The sequence below is a fragment of the Rhamphochromis sp. 'chilingali' genome (genome assembly GCF_963969265.1).
Source record: "Rhamphochromis sp. 'chilingali' genome assembly, chromosome: 14".
Classification (NCBI taxonomy): domain Eukaryota; kingdom Metazoa; phylum Chordata; class Actinopteri; order Cichliformes; family Cichlidae; genus Rhamphochromis; species Rhamphochromis sp. 'chilingali'.
In genome coordinates this window covers 3,152,088-3,172,588 of record NC_137941.1, presented here as the reverse complement: position 1 = coordinate 3,172,588, position 20,501 = coordinate 3,152,088, and the positions used below count along the sequence as shown (strand labels likewise).

General features: G+C 39.3%; 1 protein-coding gene across 1 annotated transcript in view; it reads left to right on the top strand.

Annotated features, from left to right (window-relative positions):
• The first annotated feature begins 30 nt into the window (after window positions 1–30).
• The window catches only part of LOC308409453 (transmembrane protein 163a-like), a 68,445-nt gene continuing 47,974 nt past the window's right edge, over window positions 31–20,501 (top strand). The window contains exons 1-2 of the mRNA XM_080902231.1: window positions 31–532; window positions 9,012–9,131. Coding sequence (XP_080758357.1) covers window positions 331–532; window positions 9,012–9,131 — 322 coding nt within the window. The 5' untranslated portion in view covers window positions 31–330. The remainder of the gene's footprint in view (window positions 533–9,011; window positions 9,132–20,501) is intronic.

Here is a 20,501-nt window from a genome sequence, read left to right as displayed (position 1 = left end):
ATTCACAGTAGATCTCTGCAATTTATCGCTTTGTCGCATCTAACCCTAAACTGTGTCTAAGTGGCTCAGCCAGCAGGGTTTTTGCACTGATCCTACAGTGCTCACTTCTCTCAGAGGGAGTTGCTTCGCTGCTGATGCTACGAAGATAAATCCGTTATCTCCCAGCTTATCTTATCGCCATCTCTTCTCTCTCCCCTCTGCGTAACTGAGTCGACACCGGTGGCATATTGGACGCGCTGGATGGCTGCTGCACTTATCGAACCGGTGTGAATCTTTTTTCCATCATCCTCATCTTCCTCTGAGACTGAAAGCAAAACAACCGCAGTAAGAATGACAGACCAGGTGACCCAAGAGTCCTACCCCGTCCCAGACCCGACTGTTGTGGATCCCTGCCCGGCAACGGTGCGGAACGGCCAGTGCGCCCCGGATGGCTTCACCAACCACAATCACCAGCAAGCCAAAACCCCCACGGAGCCTGAGTCATTCACCGTGGGCCAGGAGATGAAAATCACAGACACGGTGGAGGGAGAAGGTAACTTGACACACCTATGGCAGGTTTGGGGATGCATTGTGAAAGTTATGGATGCTCATGTGCGTGTGTGTGTGTGCGTGCCCTGTGGGGATGGGATGGTTATTTTTACTCATGTGAGATATTTTTAGTCTGCTCCTTGAATAATAAATGACAACCATTCATCAGCAGGATTCATACCAGACCAAATGACCAAATTCGAAGTGAAGTTTAAAGCTTTAAAATCGCTTCAGCTCTTAGACTCATTCATTCATTCATTCATTCATTCATTCATTCATTCGCAGACATTGGCCTACATTGCCTCTGGAAAAAGTTGCCTTTTTAAAAAGACATGCAACTAGAGGCTGGTTGTTTATATGTTTCACAAACCCTCCAGTGCGCCTTTGCGTTTGCTTAATCACTTTAAAAACTCTTCAGAGAATTCAAAAACAAAAAATAAACTTATTGCCTGTATTGTAATTGAGACTCTATTAAATATAAAGAATGTTTATTGGATCTGCTGACATGCTGATTAAATACTGTTTCTCCCAGTAGTCTTGCAATGTGATCAAGCATGTCTGCAATAATAATGAACTGCTGAAATGTTTTAATGTTCTGATGGATTATTTCTAAGAGCTGAAATCCATGTCTGGGATCACACTGAATGATGAGACAAGACTGATACTCCAGCTTGGAATAGCTTTTAGGATACACGTCAGGTGGCAGAAGAACAAACTGGAACTACAGACACCTTTAACATTGTGTGTATTAAAAATATTATTTGTCGTCAGTTAAATTCACCTTTTTTTTGTAGAAAACTGACCAAAAAACCTGAACAATCTTCCCAATGTCTTTGCCTCTAGTTTTTATGTTTATGGAAAGTTTAAGGTTATGGTTAGAAGACTCTTGTTTTTAGTCATTGTTAAACAGAACAGTGGCTTCCTGCTTGGAATGGAAAAAGAACAGCAGTCTTCTGTGTCTAGTGTCATTGTTGTCAACCTTAACCTCCATCCTGTGCAGACTCGATGGCTGTGCAACCACATCATTAAACTGCTGTCCCTTTGATTATAACTGCAGCCATTAGAGGGCGCTGTTGCAATGAACCCAAACAGCAGGTCTTAGATTCTTGCAAAAACGGACTATAAATTTGTGGGGATATGTTTACAATGCCGTGGTACCGCTCATGATAACAAACAAGGCGATATAAATGAAAGTAATTACTTTAGCAATATTAAAAATCTGTAAGGAGAGAAAAAAGAGGACACTTCATATAAAAAAAACAAAGAAACGAGTGAAACAGATGCATGGTGGTTTAAGCACTGCTGCTGTACATCATGCACACACACTCATTCAGTATTTTTCACTTTCACAGCCTCTCGTTCACCCCCCCTCCCCCAGTCTTTTTGTCTTCACACTTCTGATTTGCATAAATGATAAATGTATCCTGTAATAATGCTGTCTATATATCTATCTTACTAATGAAGATGTACACATGACACGGTGCACATATTGATGACCGATGATAGTAAGGCTTACAGCAGGGTTACAAAAGGTTAGGAGCAGTTTTGTCACACCCCTCTCAGGAGTATCTCTCTTGTATTTCCTCATGTATGTGTTCATATGGGAGATGTGTAATCTGCTGTTTGAGCTGTGTGGCTGATGTTCATCATTTTTAGAAGAGAAAGGTGTGAAGGAGTTGAGCATTGAGAGAGAGACGTGCGCAAATGCGCACAAGCTTGTGTGTGAGTCAGAGTACGAGGAGATGTTGAGCACATGCCTCCTGTCTGATCCCCCAGCTGGAGATCATGTGAGCAAAGTGATTTACCATGCTGTCCCACTTCCCCCTCAGTATCTCTCTCTCTCTCTCTCACACACACACACACACACACACACACACACACACACACACACACACACACACACACACACACACTGCTATTTGTGGGAGGTAGGGGAAGATTATTTCAGCTGTCAAACACCAATTACTGTGATATTTTTGTAGCAAATGATAAAAAATGTTATGAGCTGAATAAAGTATTAGAGCTGTAAACGTCTCATTAAGGGTTCTCACTGTTATGCAGCCATGTGATTCAGTCGCAAAATGATGCAAATAAAAATACAATTAAAAAGACTTGAGGGGTCACTCGCCCCCTGACCCAACACTGACCCAACACTGCTTTGAATTTTAGTTTGTGCAAAAGTATTTTCTCTAAAAAACAGTGGATTATAAAAGCAGACAGGGAACTGAGGCTACAATTGTCTAAAGAGCTTGGAAAGAAAAGCTACAATTCACACAGGTTTGTGAAAACTGGAAAGTAGAAGACAAAACACTGCCAGGCGTGATGAGTTTCGATTTCTTCACTGGCACTGTCTGAATTTGGTGTAAACAGCATGAAAGCACGGATCCATCTTTTTTTCTTCCTTTTTTGTGTGTTATGTTTGATTTTTCCAACAGGTTTTAAAAGTTTCTAATGTGTTCAATTCATACAGTTGGCCAATTAAGATTTTATTTAAATCTATTGACGATTATAAGGAACTGACATACCCTGAGAGAGTATCCAAACGTCACACAAAAAGCACCCAGTTAACCTACAGATCCATATCCAGGACCTGCTTAATGGGCGGTGATAGTGCCAACCGCTGCACCACCTTTCCAATATGTCACTTCTTTGATTTAGTTAGAAACCAGTGAATTATCAAAGAGACAAAACATGGCAGCTAACAGAACAGCTCAGGAGAAATGTTGATGGAATGGTTTCAGGGTTACTTTGATCAGTATTAGTAGTGTGCTAATGCACCCTTAATCACCCTTTGAGCTTTTGGGTGCACATAAACAAGAGCCCAGACTTCACACACATATTTAAACACAAATAGTTGAAAAATCCTTCTGAATATTTACCATTCGAAGGAAAAACCTTTCTACCCCATCTGACATGAGAAAATACTTCACTTATTTACAGGGAAATCCTTTAAGGCCAGTAGACACCAGTGAAATTGCATTTACTGTAAATTAAGGGCCCTCAAGTAAGCTGTAACCAAACCTGTGAGTCCTGATCTTGAAAGACAATCACCTACTAGTCATGTCAGTGGACAGTCTGAGAGTTATGTGCGGTTATGTGTAATTTTTCTGGTACAAAAAGTTGAGGATTACTGATTTCTGGATGCACAATGTGACAAGCAGTCCTTTCATAGCAACAGGCCTCCTGTTTCATCATCATCATTCACCGTGGTAACAACAGCACAGAAGGCGCCGATAGGCTCCTCGGCTGAAAACACTGTGTGATGAATTGGATTCAAAAGTGTGTGGCAGCTGAGGAAAGTAATTGAAGCCAGTATAACTGAAACTGGATGAAGATAGTGCAGCAGTACAGCTTGAGAAAGGATTTTAACACTTGTTGTGATGATACAACTCTTCCACACAACCACAATACTCCGTTCTCCTGAGTTTAAAACAAAGAAAAGACAGATTCTTATTATCACGGCTCTGACTTATCTCCACTACATTTGAATGTCAGTAAATGGTCCTGCTTTGATAAATTTCGTATGAATCTGCTTAAAGAATCATTTGCACTTCAGTCTACCTCACATCACAGCCCAGTTTCACTCATTCAAACAGGTCTGCACCAACACACAGTTTCATCTTGGTTAAAAATGAATGAGGTGGGAGTCATGACCAGAAACTATTTCCATCTATTCAGATTCAGAGTTGTCGCTTTCTGCGATGGATTGGAGGGGTGTATCTGACTGTGAGCTGGTCCTGTCATAACAAAGTAAAAAATACTGCACTTCTGGCATCATAAAGTATTAGAGCTGTAAATGTCTGATTAAGGGTTCTCACTGTTATGCAGATTCAGTCGCAAAAGGATGCAAATAAAAATACAATTAAAAAGACTTGAGGGTAAAAGAGTAAACTGAGATTACTCAGTTTTAACTGAGTAATCTCAGTTGAAACCTTAACTAACCAGTTAAGGTTTTAACTGAGTTTACTTTTTTCACTGTTTTACTCTTTGTCTTTAATTCAAGTATTGAAAAAACACCAGTTTCAACTTTAAATTACCAAACATCGTTCACAGAGCTACTGAAGAGCATTTCTTACTATTTTAAGTTTTGCAACATTAGTTACAATTTTATAAATGCCATAAATCCAATGTTCATAGATGGTTTACAAACCAATTATTAACTGATTAGCAGATGTTATTATTATATTATCTTTTAACTGATAGTAAACAATAAAAAAACACATGTCATTTTTATTTGTCATTTATAAAACAGTGTATTACTTAGTAAGATTTTGCACTGAAGTATATACAGAGCCGGTGACTCTGTTATGGGTAATTTTGCCCCCTTTTTTAAAGTCACTTAAAATCAATACAAGTTATTCCTAATTACCGTGTCTATCTCAAGCTGATACATTTCCACTCAAACTCAAGAGAGGGGTCTAGTGGGTAGTCTAGAAGCAGCTCAGCACTTGACTAAGACACTTCATGTTGGTGCAATTTATGATCATTTTGAGTGCTCTAATAGAGTGGAAAGGCACTATACAATATCCATAGAAAATCACTCTTTGCACCTTGTTTACAACACATTCAGCTCAGGTTGTAAGAAAAGTTTCTTCAGAACAAATATAAAATAAAATAGGCCATATAACATGATTCATTGATATTGTAGCATTTAGCTGGTCTTTTACAACTGTTGATAAACCATGCATGTTTGGTTTAAAGTCATTTTTATGGATCTTTGTCCCAATGATATTACACAGAAACCACAGTTTGCTCTGATGGCAGTCGTCCAGATGATTTCCATCTCCCGTTTTGCACAGTCCATGTGACTCTTCTGGTTTCCTTTGATCATTTGCCTTAAAAACAAAATCTGTTGCAGCTAGAGCAAAAGATTAGTTACGATGAGTCACGGGATAATTTTTTTTCTGCGTCACAGTGTTACCAAAAAAGGTGGAGTTTTGCTGTTTTCCCCTTCATGGTGACAAATTTATACTTTGTAATTTATACTTTGCAATAACACAAACACAAGTTTGATGCTGATCAGTAACTTATTGTTGCGAGATCCATAAAAGATATCAAACACTTAATACATCAAGTTTAAGTCCTCATAAACTAATTACATGCAGACTGGGGGCTTTTTTCTGTCTTGATTAAAGATATTGAAGCTATAATGTATCTTTTGAAAGACATAGTTTTACAATCTTTATCTCTATTAGGGTCCAAACTGCTTTTGTATAGTCTGGACCAAGTTGGAAACTAAACCAAAGCTTTATTTGGAACAGTTGGTAACTTTCACTGGTGGGAATCTGGTGAGGGATTATATCTGAGTTGCTGTATGGTCTATCTGACTTGTCTCCTTCTGTCTGCACCCACGTAAGACTAACAGCCTTAGGTGGCAGCAAGAAAAGCCTGTGTGCAGGGTGAGCTGGAGACTCATAAAAGAAAAGAGGTCTCATTTAAAAAAGGAAGTCAAATAAAAGTAATGGACTTAATTTGATTTGACGTCACGGCATCGGTGGCGAAAGAGTCACTTAGCGACTCTGAAATGTGGTTGTAACAAAGACTGCTGAGCAACAAGCTTCTCTGAAAACATGATGCTGTTGTGGAAACTGAAGGGAAATTTGACAGTCTGTTGGATGTACTCAGGGTATGTGCGGCGTGATGTATTCTGTGAATCTGAAGGGATCCAATTAAGCGCCTTGACTGTTGTTGTGATTTGGTGCTATATAAATAAAATGGAATTGAGTTGAATTCATTAAAACATGGACAGATTGACAGTAAACAACATTTGGTGTTCTTCTACACATCCTGTCTTCCTCCCCTCACCTCAACCTGTCACAGCAGATGGCCCCGCCCCTCCCTGAGCCTGGTTCTGCTGAAAGTTTCTTCCTGTTGAAAGGGAGTTTTTCATTCCTACTGTCACCAATTTTTATTTCAACTTTCATTTTATTTTATTTATACAGCACCGAATCACAACAACAGTCGCCTCAAGGTGCTGTTGTAAGATAGACTCTACAATAATACATACAGAGAAAAACCCAACAATCATATGACCCCTATGAGCAAGCACTTTGGTGACAGTGGGAAGGAGAGGTCTAGTAACACATAGTGAGTGAGAAAGGTGACTGAAGAAGAAACACCCAGTGCATCATGGGAGTCCCTCAGCAGCCTACACCTATTGCAGCATAACTAAGGGAGGATTCAGGGTCACCTGGTCCAGCCCTAACTATATGCTTTAGCAAAAAGGAAAGTTTGAAGCCTAATCTTAAAAGTAGAGATAGTGTCTGTCTCCTGAATCCAAACTGGAAGCTGGTTCCACAGAAGAGGGGCCTGAAAACTGAAGGCTCTGCCTCCCATTCTACTTTTAAATACTCTAGGAACAACAAGTAGGCCTGCAGAGCGAGAGCGAAGTGCTCTAATAGGGTGATATGGTACTACAAGGTCATTAAGATAAGATGGGGCCTGATTATTTAAGACCTTGTATGTGAGGAGCAGGATTTTGAATTCAGTTCTGGATTTCACCAAAGCGCTTGCTCAGTCTGACCGCATTAATGTTCATCATTCTTTCAAAGATGATTTTTTATCTTTGAGCCCCAACATAGCTCTCCTCTTTCTCTAATTTGGCACCACTGAAGACAAGTTCAGCCATCAGGCGTGTCCTTTAGTAAAACCACTTTCACTTTATGAAACGATCTTATGACTTGTCAGCTTTTTATCAGCAGATTTTCCCTCGTCTGTGACGCAGTTCTGTGTTGCCATTTAAAGGGAGTTTTGAGCTTGTGACCACTGTAACCTTTAGATTGGAGTTGACCAGAAGAATAAAGTCTCAGCTCCAATAAAGGCTAAACACAGAGCTGTGTTACTGCGTGGGAAAAATATACATTTTTCTTAATATCGCAGTAATAACTGAGAATATGAACTAATTATGCATAAACTATCATCTAATGACGATTTTAAAGCAAATCTCAAAAGCTGATTTCAAGTTGCATTCCAAACATTTGGCTCAGGGAGTTCACAGGTTGACAGTTACTCGTTTTTCCCTTTATTAATTTCTATTCTCAACTTGTTTTTGTGATGACTGTGACAGTCCCCAGGACACATTTCAGGAAAAAAAGAAAAAAGAAAACAGCCTTACAATCGCTTTTGGATGTAAAAGTTCAGACTTATAAATAATGCATGACTCTGCAGAGCCATCCTCACATTTCATGACAATGAAAACGCTTCAGGCAGTCCAGAATCTGGGCTGTTTAGTCTGTGACTTCAGGCGAGGAAGTCTCAGACCACAGCAGGGCTGAAATTCATGTGAATGTCTAGACCAAGAGTTATTCTCTTTTTCTTTAACACCACATCTCTGTAGTCTGTGGGCTGCCTGATAAATCCGTCCAATAAAGCTGTAAAATATCACAGTTTGATTTATTTAAAATACATGAATTATTTATTCCATTTCTATGAAACTAATAAATACTAAAGCTAACAAATGCCGCTACAATATTTTAGTTTAGTTAGTTTTTTCAAATTAAGAAAATTGTCTCAGTAAGTTTACATTTTTTTCACAAGTGTAGTTGTTGTTTTCATGTCTAAATGTAGTTTTAGTTTAGTTTTAGTTATTTACAATAACACAATAACAATGATATTAACACTAAAAGTCAGGAGCTACTTTACTGCGTCCGTACGCTTTGAATTTGTGAGTGCTGGTGGCGGAGTGATACGGGTGCTGTTGAGGTTCAAAAGAAAGGTGAATATCAGACACTGTTGATGTGTTTCATACACGAGCTGCAGTACCGTTCAGTGTTTCCAGATTATTCCATGAACCTCTAATGCTCTCTTGGAAGGTGATAGAATGAGAAGACAATAATAATTACCCACGAAGACGTCTGCCGGGCCATTTGGAGTTGAGTCATTATAAATGGTGTTGCACTGAAACTTTTTAAATGGATCTTCACAGTGACCTTCCTTCACACTGAAGGAAATCTGAGATTCTTCTTATACAAGGATGTACTGGAAAAGTAGGGCACATCAGTGGTCCCAGGAGTTTTTTCCACCGGACACCCTTTTGAAAGTGTACCTGAAACAAAGCGGGTAGTTTTGTGGAAAACTCCAGCATACTGTGCTATAGCTGCTCTGTTTTATTCTTTTTTTCTACTGATCACAGTAAACCTTTATTACATTGAGCGCTCTGTACTAAACACCCCGAGTCCAGTTATTTGCGCAAAATGTTGAATTAAACTATATTAGAATATCTTTCTGTATCTTCAAGATTTCATCTTAACACTTCTTCTCTGTGGGACTCAGAGACACATGATTGCCTTTAGGCTTTTTTTCAGTAGACTAAACTAATTACTCAGGGTTAAAGAGAGTTGAATGCCTTTTTAAGTGTATTAATAACTCAGATTGCCACCTACTTTACCTTTGATCACAAAGTGTTTCATTAAATGAACCTTGCAAACCAGAGACAAAAAAAGAGAGAGTTGTCCTTGTAACAGAGTTTATGTGTCTGACTGCAGGTCTCCTGGAGAGCAGCATGCGCCTGAAGCCCCATGAAGCACAGAACTACAGGAAGAAGGCGCTCTGGGTGTCTTGGCTCTCCATCGTCGTCACTCTTATTCTGGCTGTGGCAGCTTTCAGTGAGACTTTGCTATTTTTTGCCATATTTAGCAACTATAGAGCTGTTTAGTTCTCACTTTACTGTCAAAACTCACATTAAAGTAAAAAAAAAAACAAAACCCTCTCATAAGGAGTTGGAAAAGACTCAGGATTGAAATACTTAGTTGTATAATGTTAAAACGTTTTTTTTCTGGTTTAATTCATGACAAAGATCCCATTTAGCACTTTGGATTTAACCAAACCATACACAAAGGAGAAACGATGTGACTAACATACCAAGCCATAAAAAATGTGCTGATGAATGAACAGTGATTCCGTAGTTAAAGCGCTTAAACGCTAAATTCATAGCATTTCTAAAAGCTTTCCCAGTTATAAAAGTGAAGCAAATTGAAGCCCAGCACATTTCATCTGCTACTGTTTTGAAATGGACATGAACAGATCACACATGTCTGGAGTGTATGACCACAAAGAGCGCGTCTGATACCTGTGCTGACATGATAAAGTGATTGAATCTCAGAAATTGATTTTAAACGCTACATTTTGCTGTTTGTTGCTGGTGTTTTGTAGCAGTTTGTCCTTTTTTTAATTCAGAAATTCTGGTTTGATGCTGCGTGTTTGGTTCAACAAAGACTGATATTAATTCACCAGATGTGTTCTGTCAGCTGTTGTGTTGGAGAAATTCATAGCTATTGTATATAACACCAGAGTCCAAGTGACGGAGCACTGAACACATTACTGCTCCAAAGAAAACATCAGGAGTTGCTGTGAAACTGCTTGAATTTTTAGCTACAGGCTTTGATCACCGTACAAACATTTGAGTTGTTGTTTTCTGTTGTTGTCTTTTTTATGCTTCATGATTCATAAGTCAGTGTTAAATGTGTTTAACAGACAAACAAACAAACCATTTGTCTGAAATGAAAATGAGATGTTCACTCATGGAGCCAATGTCCATAGACAGTCTGGCTGTTTTGAAGCAAAATACAAAGAAATTAGGGTTGCTTGAGACTTTTTGCACAGTGCTGTAATTTCACTATAAACCTTTTTGTTTACAAAAACTGAAGTGAGGATTCGGCATAAATAGACTATTATTCTGCAAGCTCGATGTAAACAGTTTCTTCATCATAGCTAGACTGCAGAGGTTAGGTCTGTTTCTGCTGCACTTGTAGTAATTTCATAATCTCTGAATTACACGGCTTAAAACTAATTTGTCAGCATCAAATCATGTAATAAAGTCTGACAGAAGTTTACTTTTTCAAAATTCAGGTTTATCCTCGAAGCCTTTGTAAGCGATATAATGTCTAACATGGAAGTAAATGTAGTCTGAGAGCTGTAATAACTATTCCACTGTCTTCATGCCTCTTTAACTACTTATTTAACTCACACTCAGCAGTTAAAACTCACTTCATCTGATTTGAACAAAAAGGCTTTTGCTTTTGGAAGTTCTTCACATTGCGTGCAACAGTTTCAACACAGTTTCTTGTCTTATGACTTACAGGATGTGTGAGGGCGCAGTCTGCAGTGACAAAGGGGTTGTTGCTTCTTCATTCTGCTAAGATTCAAGTTGTGATGTGTCCCAACCTTTTCAAGCCTTTTGTCTTTTCAAGTAAATACTGATGAAGCACAAGCTCATTTTCCAAGCAGGAGCTACATGTGTAGATGGGGTTTGCAGTAGAGAGGAGAATTAGCACCTCCACTTTGGTGGAGGCTGGCTTGTCCACTCCAGTTTGGAGTGAGCTGGTGTCTCAAGTGAATAAGCAGCAGTGTTTTGCATTCTTGCTCATGAGTGTTGGACGAACGAAGTGGGCAACAGTTGGGCCAGGGCAGGGTCTGCAGTGATTAGCTAAAACAGTGAAGCCCAAAGACAAAGCTGTTGATTTACTGGTAAAAATGTGCTTCGGTCCTTAGCTATGGATAATGATCCATTTAGCAAACAAAGTCTCCTCTAAAGAGTTTTTGGGCTCTCTTTAAAGATAATGTGAGATAACATGGAGGAGACCTGAAGACACACTCACAAGACACTGGACAGAATATTCGTGTTATGGCCAGCAGGTATCATCCCCAAAGAGGTGAAGAAGGTGGCAGGGGAGGAGGACGGTGTGGTCTGTCTTTCATGCAACATCCAGTAGTACGGGTTATTTTTGCTCTCGTTTGTGCTGTTGTTGGTCATTTAGCATAGCTCCTCAAAACATGCTGAATAGATTATTCCACACAGATTGTCCTAAAATCGCTACCTATATTTAAAAGGATATTATAATACAGATATCAACTCATAATTAAAACACAGTTTTAATTAGCTGATGAAATCTGGATACGAGTAGCACTTCTTCTTCAGACCCACAGTAATAAGCATTCAGTGCATTTTAAAAAAAAAAATACAACCTCTATGTGTAAAAATAAACCAAGATGAGAAAAAAAATAAATATTATATTGTCAATGCTGGCATGAATTAATACAGCTCACAGAGTGAAGCTAGTGCAGGGATGAATGAGGAGAAAGAGGCGAAATGTAGAATGGTGTGTGTGTGTGTGTGTGTGTGTGTGTGTGTGTGTGTGTGTGTGTGTGTGTGTGTGTGTGTGTGTGTGTTTTGTTTGACTCTCAGCACAGAGAACAGAGACTTCAGCAGAAGAACAGGATGACCCACTAAAAAATGAACTTCTAAACTGAGAGAGTGAGAAAAACAAGAACAAGAGAGCAGAAGGTACCCAGATGTGTAGATGCGCTTACCTCCACGTCTCCTAAACGCAGCCCTGAGAAGACAAGTCAGGGGAACTTGGTCAGAAAATTAAAGTATGAATGCACTGCTCTCCACCTCCTCTCCTGCCACCTGCAGTACAGGGAAGAGAGGCAGATGGCTATGGACGAATGAATGAAGCTCTGGAAGGTACGATGGCGCCAGGGGACGAGGCAGGACCGGGCGTGATGAGTCCTGGCAGGCGGCGTTGGGGATTTAGTGGTTGCGATGGCTCAACTTTAAAGAATACCAGCGCGTCGTTTCCTCCTGCTTGTGCCCTAGTTTCTCCCTCTTTCAGGCCCACCATCTTCCATTTTTTATGTTTTACATCTTGTCAACGTATTTCTTTACACTCTGCTTTGTTTACTTCATCTTCATGGGTTTTCTCAGCATATATCTCCCTCCTTACTCATTTTTCCCTCTCTGTGATTTGCTGGCAAAGGCAAAAGATAGTTTGATTCTGTCACAAGCAAAATATCTACTGTCATATAGCTTTTATGAGTTTTCCTGAAGTGGACATGTTTAAACAAAACTCCGTTTTTGGATCCTGTTTTTGCCAGCCTTTTAGCTTTTGCCCTTCTAGTTTTCCTTTTCCTCTTCTTCTCTGTCTTCAGCTCTCTCTGTGGAAATCTGCAATAATCCTCTATCCTTCCGTGACCTTTAGCAGCACTTTAACATTTAGAAAGGAGAAGGGTTCACTGCAAGCCTCTTCTGCTTTACTTTCAATTGTATTGACTCTCGAATGTCTCGGTCATGATTGGCTGCTCTGGGTGAGCTTGCAACCTCTCTTGAGAAGCTGCCTTTTGTGGTTAGGTATTCACCTGTGAAAGTGGTACAAGTCTTTGAGGCTTTATCAGACATATCAGACTGAGAGAGAAAGCACAGACCACACCAGAAGAGAAAGGAGCAGGAACATCTCTGTGCTTTAAGCTGTCCAGCAGAGTGTGAGCAGGTAATTATATGAACTCGGTGACTGAGAAACACAGGAAACTAGAAGATGACGACAACATTTCCTTTATATCTTGGTAATCACACTGATAGATGGACAAGTACTTTGATATTCATATACAGGATGATGAAATCAATGAAAATTTATTTTTAAAATAAAATAAATAGATAAAATAGATAAGTATTGAAAAAATAAACAGTTTTCACAGTAGTTTGTCATTCTCCAACTTTCATTTTTTTCACTCTACACAAATATACATGACTAATATGTAAAAATATGAGTCTTTAAATAATATTAGATGCAGTTTAGTACAGTATTCATATGATGCACAGAGCATCAAATCAATTCTACTCCAGTCTTAATTTTGTTGTATTCATTGAAAATGGATGCACAATGTATGAAAACATACTGTTTAGTTTTTAGTTTTGTGGACTGAGAATTATGTTGATGTGTTGTTATGACTGGAGACAAGAACTGCAGGCTTACATGTAAAAGTCAGGTGTTTTTGCATCATGCGTGACTGTAACACACACCTTTCCTTCAAGTAGAAAACTGATTTTTCTGTGTTGCCATCAACCAGCATATAATAAACATATAAAGCCTTCAAGTGTTTTTGATTAAAGATTCTCGTGTGAATTGTTAGTATTAGAGGATTTCTGCCATATGGTACATTTTATGGTGCTTGCCAGGCAGTCCACTGAGAAGCTGTTCCACACTCAGAGTAGGGACTGAGTGCACACCAACAGGAATGATTTTCAGAGTGCCTCTAGGACATTTAGGAGCAGGCTATAGGCCTCCACACTAATAGGCAGCCACGAGATCAATCAGGCCTGTTGCCAACAGCCATTTAAATTTTGAGCAAGCAGAAGATTGTGGTAGAAATGAGTAAAAGAGGGTTAAAGCAGGAGGATGGCCAAGGGGAATAAAGCTGAGATTGAGAAGACGCCAAAGCAAGATTTAGAAAGACGGAAAAAGAAAGAAGGAAATGTGGTGGTGCGGTAGTGACAGGATGTGAAGTAGAGGACATAAAAGAGGAAGAATGTTACTAAAATACTGTGAAATTATAAATATAGCAGAGTAAGAGTAAGACAGCAGGAAACAGAAATAAATAGATTTGTCTTCAGCAGCTTCTCCTTCAGTCTTCTGTCTTCCTCTGTGCTTCTTGTTTACTTTTCCTTCTTTCTCTTCATGCAGTCGGGGGGTAATTACTGTGATTTAACCCAGATACATAAAGCAAAAGCCCAACATAGTTATAAATAATCCAGCACTTTATGGATATCTATGTGTGCCACGACTGCGTGGCTGGAGACAGAAGTAGCTGAAGCCCAGCATGCAGAAAAAAAACGTAGCTCTGTAACACAACCTCTGCACCAACTTGTAATCTTTGACATGTGCTGAAGGCACAATGACACCCCTGTTTGACTGATGTCACAGATTAAACTCTGCTCGTCTCTACTCAGGCCCATTTTCTTTGACTTCATAAACTCATTCAGTGCAATACTCGATTAAATAATGCTCTCTTGACTGAATACAGGTATCACAAACTTGTTCTGCTGTGTAACTTGTTTATTGGAAATAATAGTTTTCAGTATAAATGTTTTTTTTGTCTTTAAAGGGTTTATATTGCAGATTTTTCCCTTAGTTTCACCTTGTTGGTTAAAACATACAGTTTGATGCCTCTCACACTGTTAGCATTAGCATTTATCATCTTCATAAATTCAGTTTTTTTAAAAGAAGCGGTTTGTAGCGAAGCGCCCGAGGATACGATTTAAAATGAGCTATTTTGTTATGTGTAGACACAGCTTTGGTTTATGATGCATTTTTATGCTTGAATGATTCATAGGTCAGTATTAAGGGGCTTAACGAACTAAAACAAACACGATTCTGAAAACGGTCAGGTACAAGTACGAGGACTGGACTGAAAATGAGCGAACAAGCAGCTAATGTTCATAGAAAATCTTTGAAAGACCTTCATAAAACCAGAAGACCTAGAGGAGAACGATTTTTTTTTTAAAATTCCCATGAATACAGCCTTTATATTCAAGAAAACTGTCAATATGTGTCACGTCTGAAAACAGGAAACCTAAAACATGGAAACATGGGGGGAGAAAGGCAGACAAACCAACAGACAGAGGAAGACAGAGGACTAAATACACAAGAGGGTAACGAGGACCAGGAGGGAAACACAGCGGGGACTAATGACTAGGGATGGGTATCGTTTAGGTTTTATCTGATACCGGTGCCAAATCGGTACTTTTGAAACGGTGCCGGTGCTCAAACGGTGCTCAAACCGGTGCTTAAAGAATGGAGAACACAAAATTGGTCCAAAAACCTCTCATATTCAGCTGTTTTTTGTAAAAATATAACAATGTTAGCCTTTTCTGCAGCTATGGGGCATATATGGTATCACTCTTGGCTGGAAGCAGTGCTTAAACAATGGAAAAAACACAAACTTTGTCCTAAACCTCTCATGTTTAACTGTTTTCCACTTTTTCTTTGGTCATTTTAGCCTTTTTAGCCAGGGTGAAGGGAGTATCTGCCATCAAACAAGAGGACAGCCGCATGTAGCTATGATGATGTTTGCTAGTTCACCTTACATGCATTAATGTAATAACGTGGTTAGCCTACTCAATGTAAATTAGCTACTCACGCAGAGAAGAACGGCTGCTGCCACCATCATCCGTCATCATTTCTGCTACACTGGCAGGGCTAGGGGCCAGGACTCTCCTCTTCGTGTTTTTGGGGGATGTTGCATAACAGGCAACCCGCCCGCAGTAGATGTGCTCGGTGTGAGGTCTCGCAGCAAGCTATCAAATACGGCGCATTTCTGGGCTTTTAAAAAAAACGCTATGCGTCGCCAGGTGTTTCATCGGATTTGAGGTGTTACCTCCTTTGACAGTATCACAGTATCAGCTTAAAGCACTTGTTGCTGCTGAGTTTGCATATTTTGCTGTGAAGTACAGCCAGACTTTTGACCGCTTCGCCTTGGACATTTTTAATCTGTAGCTCTGCTCTAACAGAACGTACGTACCTGGCCCCGCCTACTATCCTCGGAAACGTAAAATGATTGGCTAGAATCTAAAGTGTATCACAGCTCAGGAAAAAAAAGCACCGAAATAAAGCACCGAAATGTGCGCTGCTTTTCGGTCTGGTTACTACCGTTTATGTCAGATGGCACCGGACACCGGTACCCATCCCTACTAATGACACACACGAGACAGGGAGGAAACAGAATACTCTAACATAGGACACGGCACTGTCAAAGTAAAACAGGAAATACACGAACATAGAAACCAGGATAATTAGACGTAACACGGGGAACACAAGGGAGGCACAGTAACAAAACCAGAGGGCTAGAAACTACCAAAATACTAAAGAATAACTAAGAGAGCTAGAAAAAAAAGACAAAACCATTAAAAACCAATAAAATCACAGAAAATAAATGATCTAAAAGATAAACTAAAAAGATAAACTAAAAAGATAAACTAAAAAGAACCACGACATATTGTGTCGTGGTTCTTTTTAGTTTTGTGACATATTGTCGTGGTTCTACGACAATATGTCGTAGAACCACGACAATATGTGTTAAATCTATAGCTTAAGATCCTCCCTAAAAAATGTTCTCCTTTTTAAGCAAATTTGACAGCACTGTGGTGTCCAGTTTTCAGAAAATCTCTTCTTAAAAAATTCAGCAGTTAAAGTGAAACATGTGTAAGAAAAAAACAAGACTTTTGTCACGGCCAGAGAACGCCGGTGTTTTTATGGAGTGAAAACGAAAACGAAAACCTCAACTGGTAAAACTAGACTGTGAAAACTACGATGAGCGACAAGAACATGAAACTGAACGGGAACAAACGTAACTGTGAAATAATCCAAACGTGAGTTTGAGCATGAACCGGAACAGTAGGAAGCAAAAACTCTGTGACATAAAGACAAACAGAAAACCCACCAAAGAACAGAAGGAGGACTTAAATACAGAGGAGGGTAATGAGGGAAGTGGAAACACGGGGAGACACAGCTGACACAAATAAACATGATGCCACAAAGGAAAGTAAAACTAAACACAACGAACATGGAAATATAAGACTTTCAAAATAAAACAGGAAACCTGGAGAAATGTAGACATGAAACACATGACAGACGGACACAGAAGACAGGAAAAGACTCACAAACACAGGGGCATAGATGAAACCTAGACTAGACTAAACACAACACAACACAAGCCCAACTAAAAAAATAGCACAATAACTTTACATATTTCCAATATAACATAAGAAATCAAAAATATAAAATAAACTCAAAATGCTGGGTCACAGACACAGCTCCTGACGACGTTGGTCTTTTAATAAAATTTATTTACACTAAAATAAACAAAGAATAATGACAACCTTTCATAGAGTGATGTGAATCACGCAGCCATCTGAACAGACGGTGCTCGACATGAATCCACATTTGTAGCTAAGGCAGAAATGTGTAACGGTGGCTGGTCACCGGATTGTAGTTATTTAAGTTGTGCTTTTTTAACACTTCTGCTGGAGTGTTACCTCCTGTAAGGATTCAGTCATAACCTCATGAGTTTCATGTTTCATTTGACGCTTTCATTAGTACCTCACTATCATTATAGATCTCATGTTACCATCACAAAGAATAAATGACTGAAAGTGTAAATCACAGACAGCAGAGTCTGTAAAAAAGTGACGTTTGTGTTGAGTTGTACGATATCTGTTTGCTATCTGCAGGACATTTATCACATCCAGGCAGTCACTGCAGAAACAGGCGTGCTAATATACATCTCTCTCCCTCCTCCCTCCTTCTCTTGCTCCAGTTTTGCCTCTCTCTGCACTTTACTCCCCCAGGCCCTCATCACCTCCTACTTTTCCTCCTCTTCCTCTCCACCCAGACCTTCTTTCTTCAGAAGCTTCCACTCGCCATGTTCTATTTCCTTTATTCTGCCTCCACCTTACTTGAAAACTCGACCCCACCCCTGTCGCCACGGAGCCTCGGGGTAGAAAACACAATCATTTATTCATTTGTTTTACCTTCGCTCCCAATTGCAGTCTGTTTCTATTGGCGTTTTCGTTGCTGTTGTTTGTTTTGCCTTCGCTCCCATTATCGTACACGCTCTGACTTGGTAGGAGTTTCTATTTTTATGTAGCCCCCCAGATGTGTATTGTTTATGTGATTACTGGATGAGTTTAGTAATTGGATGAGGCTTAATCTCCTGGTCCAAATGGTCATTGTGTGTCATTGTAGCGTCAGCCAGTCGTCTTTTTCTGTCTGTCAGTGCTAAATGTGTCAGAAATATTATGCCACACATGCCACGACAGGACAACTTCTATGGACTGTATAATCCTCGCTGCTGTCTTTTTAGGCTCAGAATAAATACTGAAAAATTCCTTGTTTGTCGTCCCGGCTTTCAGTCCCAAAAGAATAACTTTTTCCAATTCGAGTACTTGCAGACTTGCTGGACTTGCACAATGAAAAGCATGCACAGATGAACATAATGTTCAGAAAAAGCATGTCAGGGTATGAAATTGGCAGCCATCTGTGGGCTCATTCAGATCATGAATTTTGTATTGCGCAGACAGAACTAAGAAATGTGCCTGTTAGTACACCTCTGTGCACGTGTGTGTGTATATGTTTATCTAAGAACGCTTTAAACTCACCCATCAAGTTATTTTTTATTTATGTTGGTGTTCTGGGTGTTCAAGTGCCGTATATTCTACTTCTGCTGGAACTAATCTATTTTATTCACTCTGATCATATATGATCAAACAAGATCTTTACTTAAATAATTACGAAACCTTTACCTCTGCCGGCACAAAGGTGCAAATGAAAGCATTATTTGAATGTGAACAGATTGCAGGTGTTGCGTTCTGCATCTGTGTTTGAGCTCCGTTCGTTCAGTCTGTTTTTTTGTTTAACTCATAAAACATTTACAGATTCAATATGTAATTTCAAAAGAGCCATTTCAGTGATCGTTGAGTTTTTCCCCTCCAGTCACCACTTTTAGGGCTAAATCTAAACTCTCTGAGCCTTCAGCCTTCCTGTCTACTTATGAGCCAAATGCTGGAATGGAAGCTTGTTATTATGTTAAAAGATGGATTTTAGGGTTGATTGATGTACTTGGACTTTGAAGTGTGTAATTTGCCTCAAATTACTGTTTTCTAAACATTATTTTTATACCCGTGTAAATTATAAACATATCAGGTCAAATCACAGATACTCCTTTCCACAGTTAATGCTTTCAGTTCCTCCGTATCTGTGCAGTGTTTAGTGATTACACTCATCATTCCTCAGGTGCTTCTGATTATCAGACAATAGTAAAACAATGGAGAGTAGCAAACTGGGCTAAGGCCACAGATTAGCTGAAATGCTAATCTTGTTAAATGTCAAGCGTCCCATTATTTGCCGTGTCTGTGTGTTGTGTTGTGAGAAGGATAATGCTCTCTTTGCGCGTCATAATTTGATGGCATGTGCTGAGACTCTTAACCATTCACTATCAATTATACTATGAATGGAACTGCTCTGTGTAGGATTCTCTGCATTCAGCGGGTTGGTGTATCTTACTGTTGGCAGAATGGGGACGAGGGTACTTTGACTTCTCAGGGATAGAGTAAGGTTACAGGGGCGCTACGGCGGCTGTCCTGCATAGCTTCTATTGTGTGATGCATCACTTCGTGGCCCCTGCAGTGTTCTTGACTTATGAGATTCATTAAAGATTCAGATTCATAACAACTTCTTCTTATAATTGTTAAAATTGCAGATCATATAATCTGGACTAAATATTATAAATAAATAGCATAATCTAGCTTTAAATCTCCACACAGACAGAAGCTTTTTGGAGTCCATTATTATTATTATGAACTCTTGAGTAATCAAGCTTGCACAGACTTGTTTCCCGTCTTCATAAAGAGCAAATGAGGAAACATGTTTGTTGAAATACAAGCTGAAGTCAATCAGCTTTTATCTGACAGTCATTTGGCTTTTTATTAGCTTTTAAACAATATCTGTTTCTGTAAATTGCAACAGCCACGCAGAAAACTAGTCCTTTGCCCTTGATAGCTGCTGGCCATGGCCAATGGTAAGTCTTCACTAATCGCCAATGGGATCTCTGGGGTTTACTGCAGCTCGTATGAGCTCTGTTTGGTTTGTTTGCACTGGTTTGAATGGGTTACCAAGCGAGCTTAAACAGCTTGAACTGAGCAGTGAGACAGCACCTAACTAACAACAGAAACGAGAGACTCCAATGATGTAAACAAAGAAAGTGACATTAATAGCAAATATAAATACACCATTTAAAAATATTCCAGCGAGTTGGTTCTTACTAAAATATCTCTAATATTCTTTATTTCTTATCGCTTTTATTGCAGTTTCTTTAACTGCTCTTCATTACAGTTACAGATTTTTTTTATTATTATTAATTTGTGTGTTTTTTATAGAAAAAACACACAAATTAATAATAATAAAAAAAATTACTTTGGGTTAATGCACAAGGCTTTAAGAGTGAGATGCACTTGTAAGCTGCCATGTTTCTCTTTATAATGAAAACTATCATAACACAGTGCAGGGATACCGCATTATTACACCACACTGTCACAATATACAGATCCCCTGCTATCTGCACTCTTTGAAGATCCTAGACTGCAGCACTGAGGTTGTTATCAGCAGTTTCTCACACCAGATGCTTCAATCCCATTTCCCCTCCTC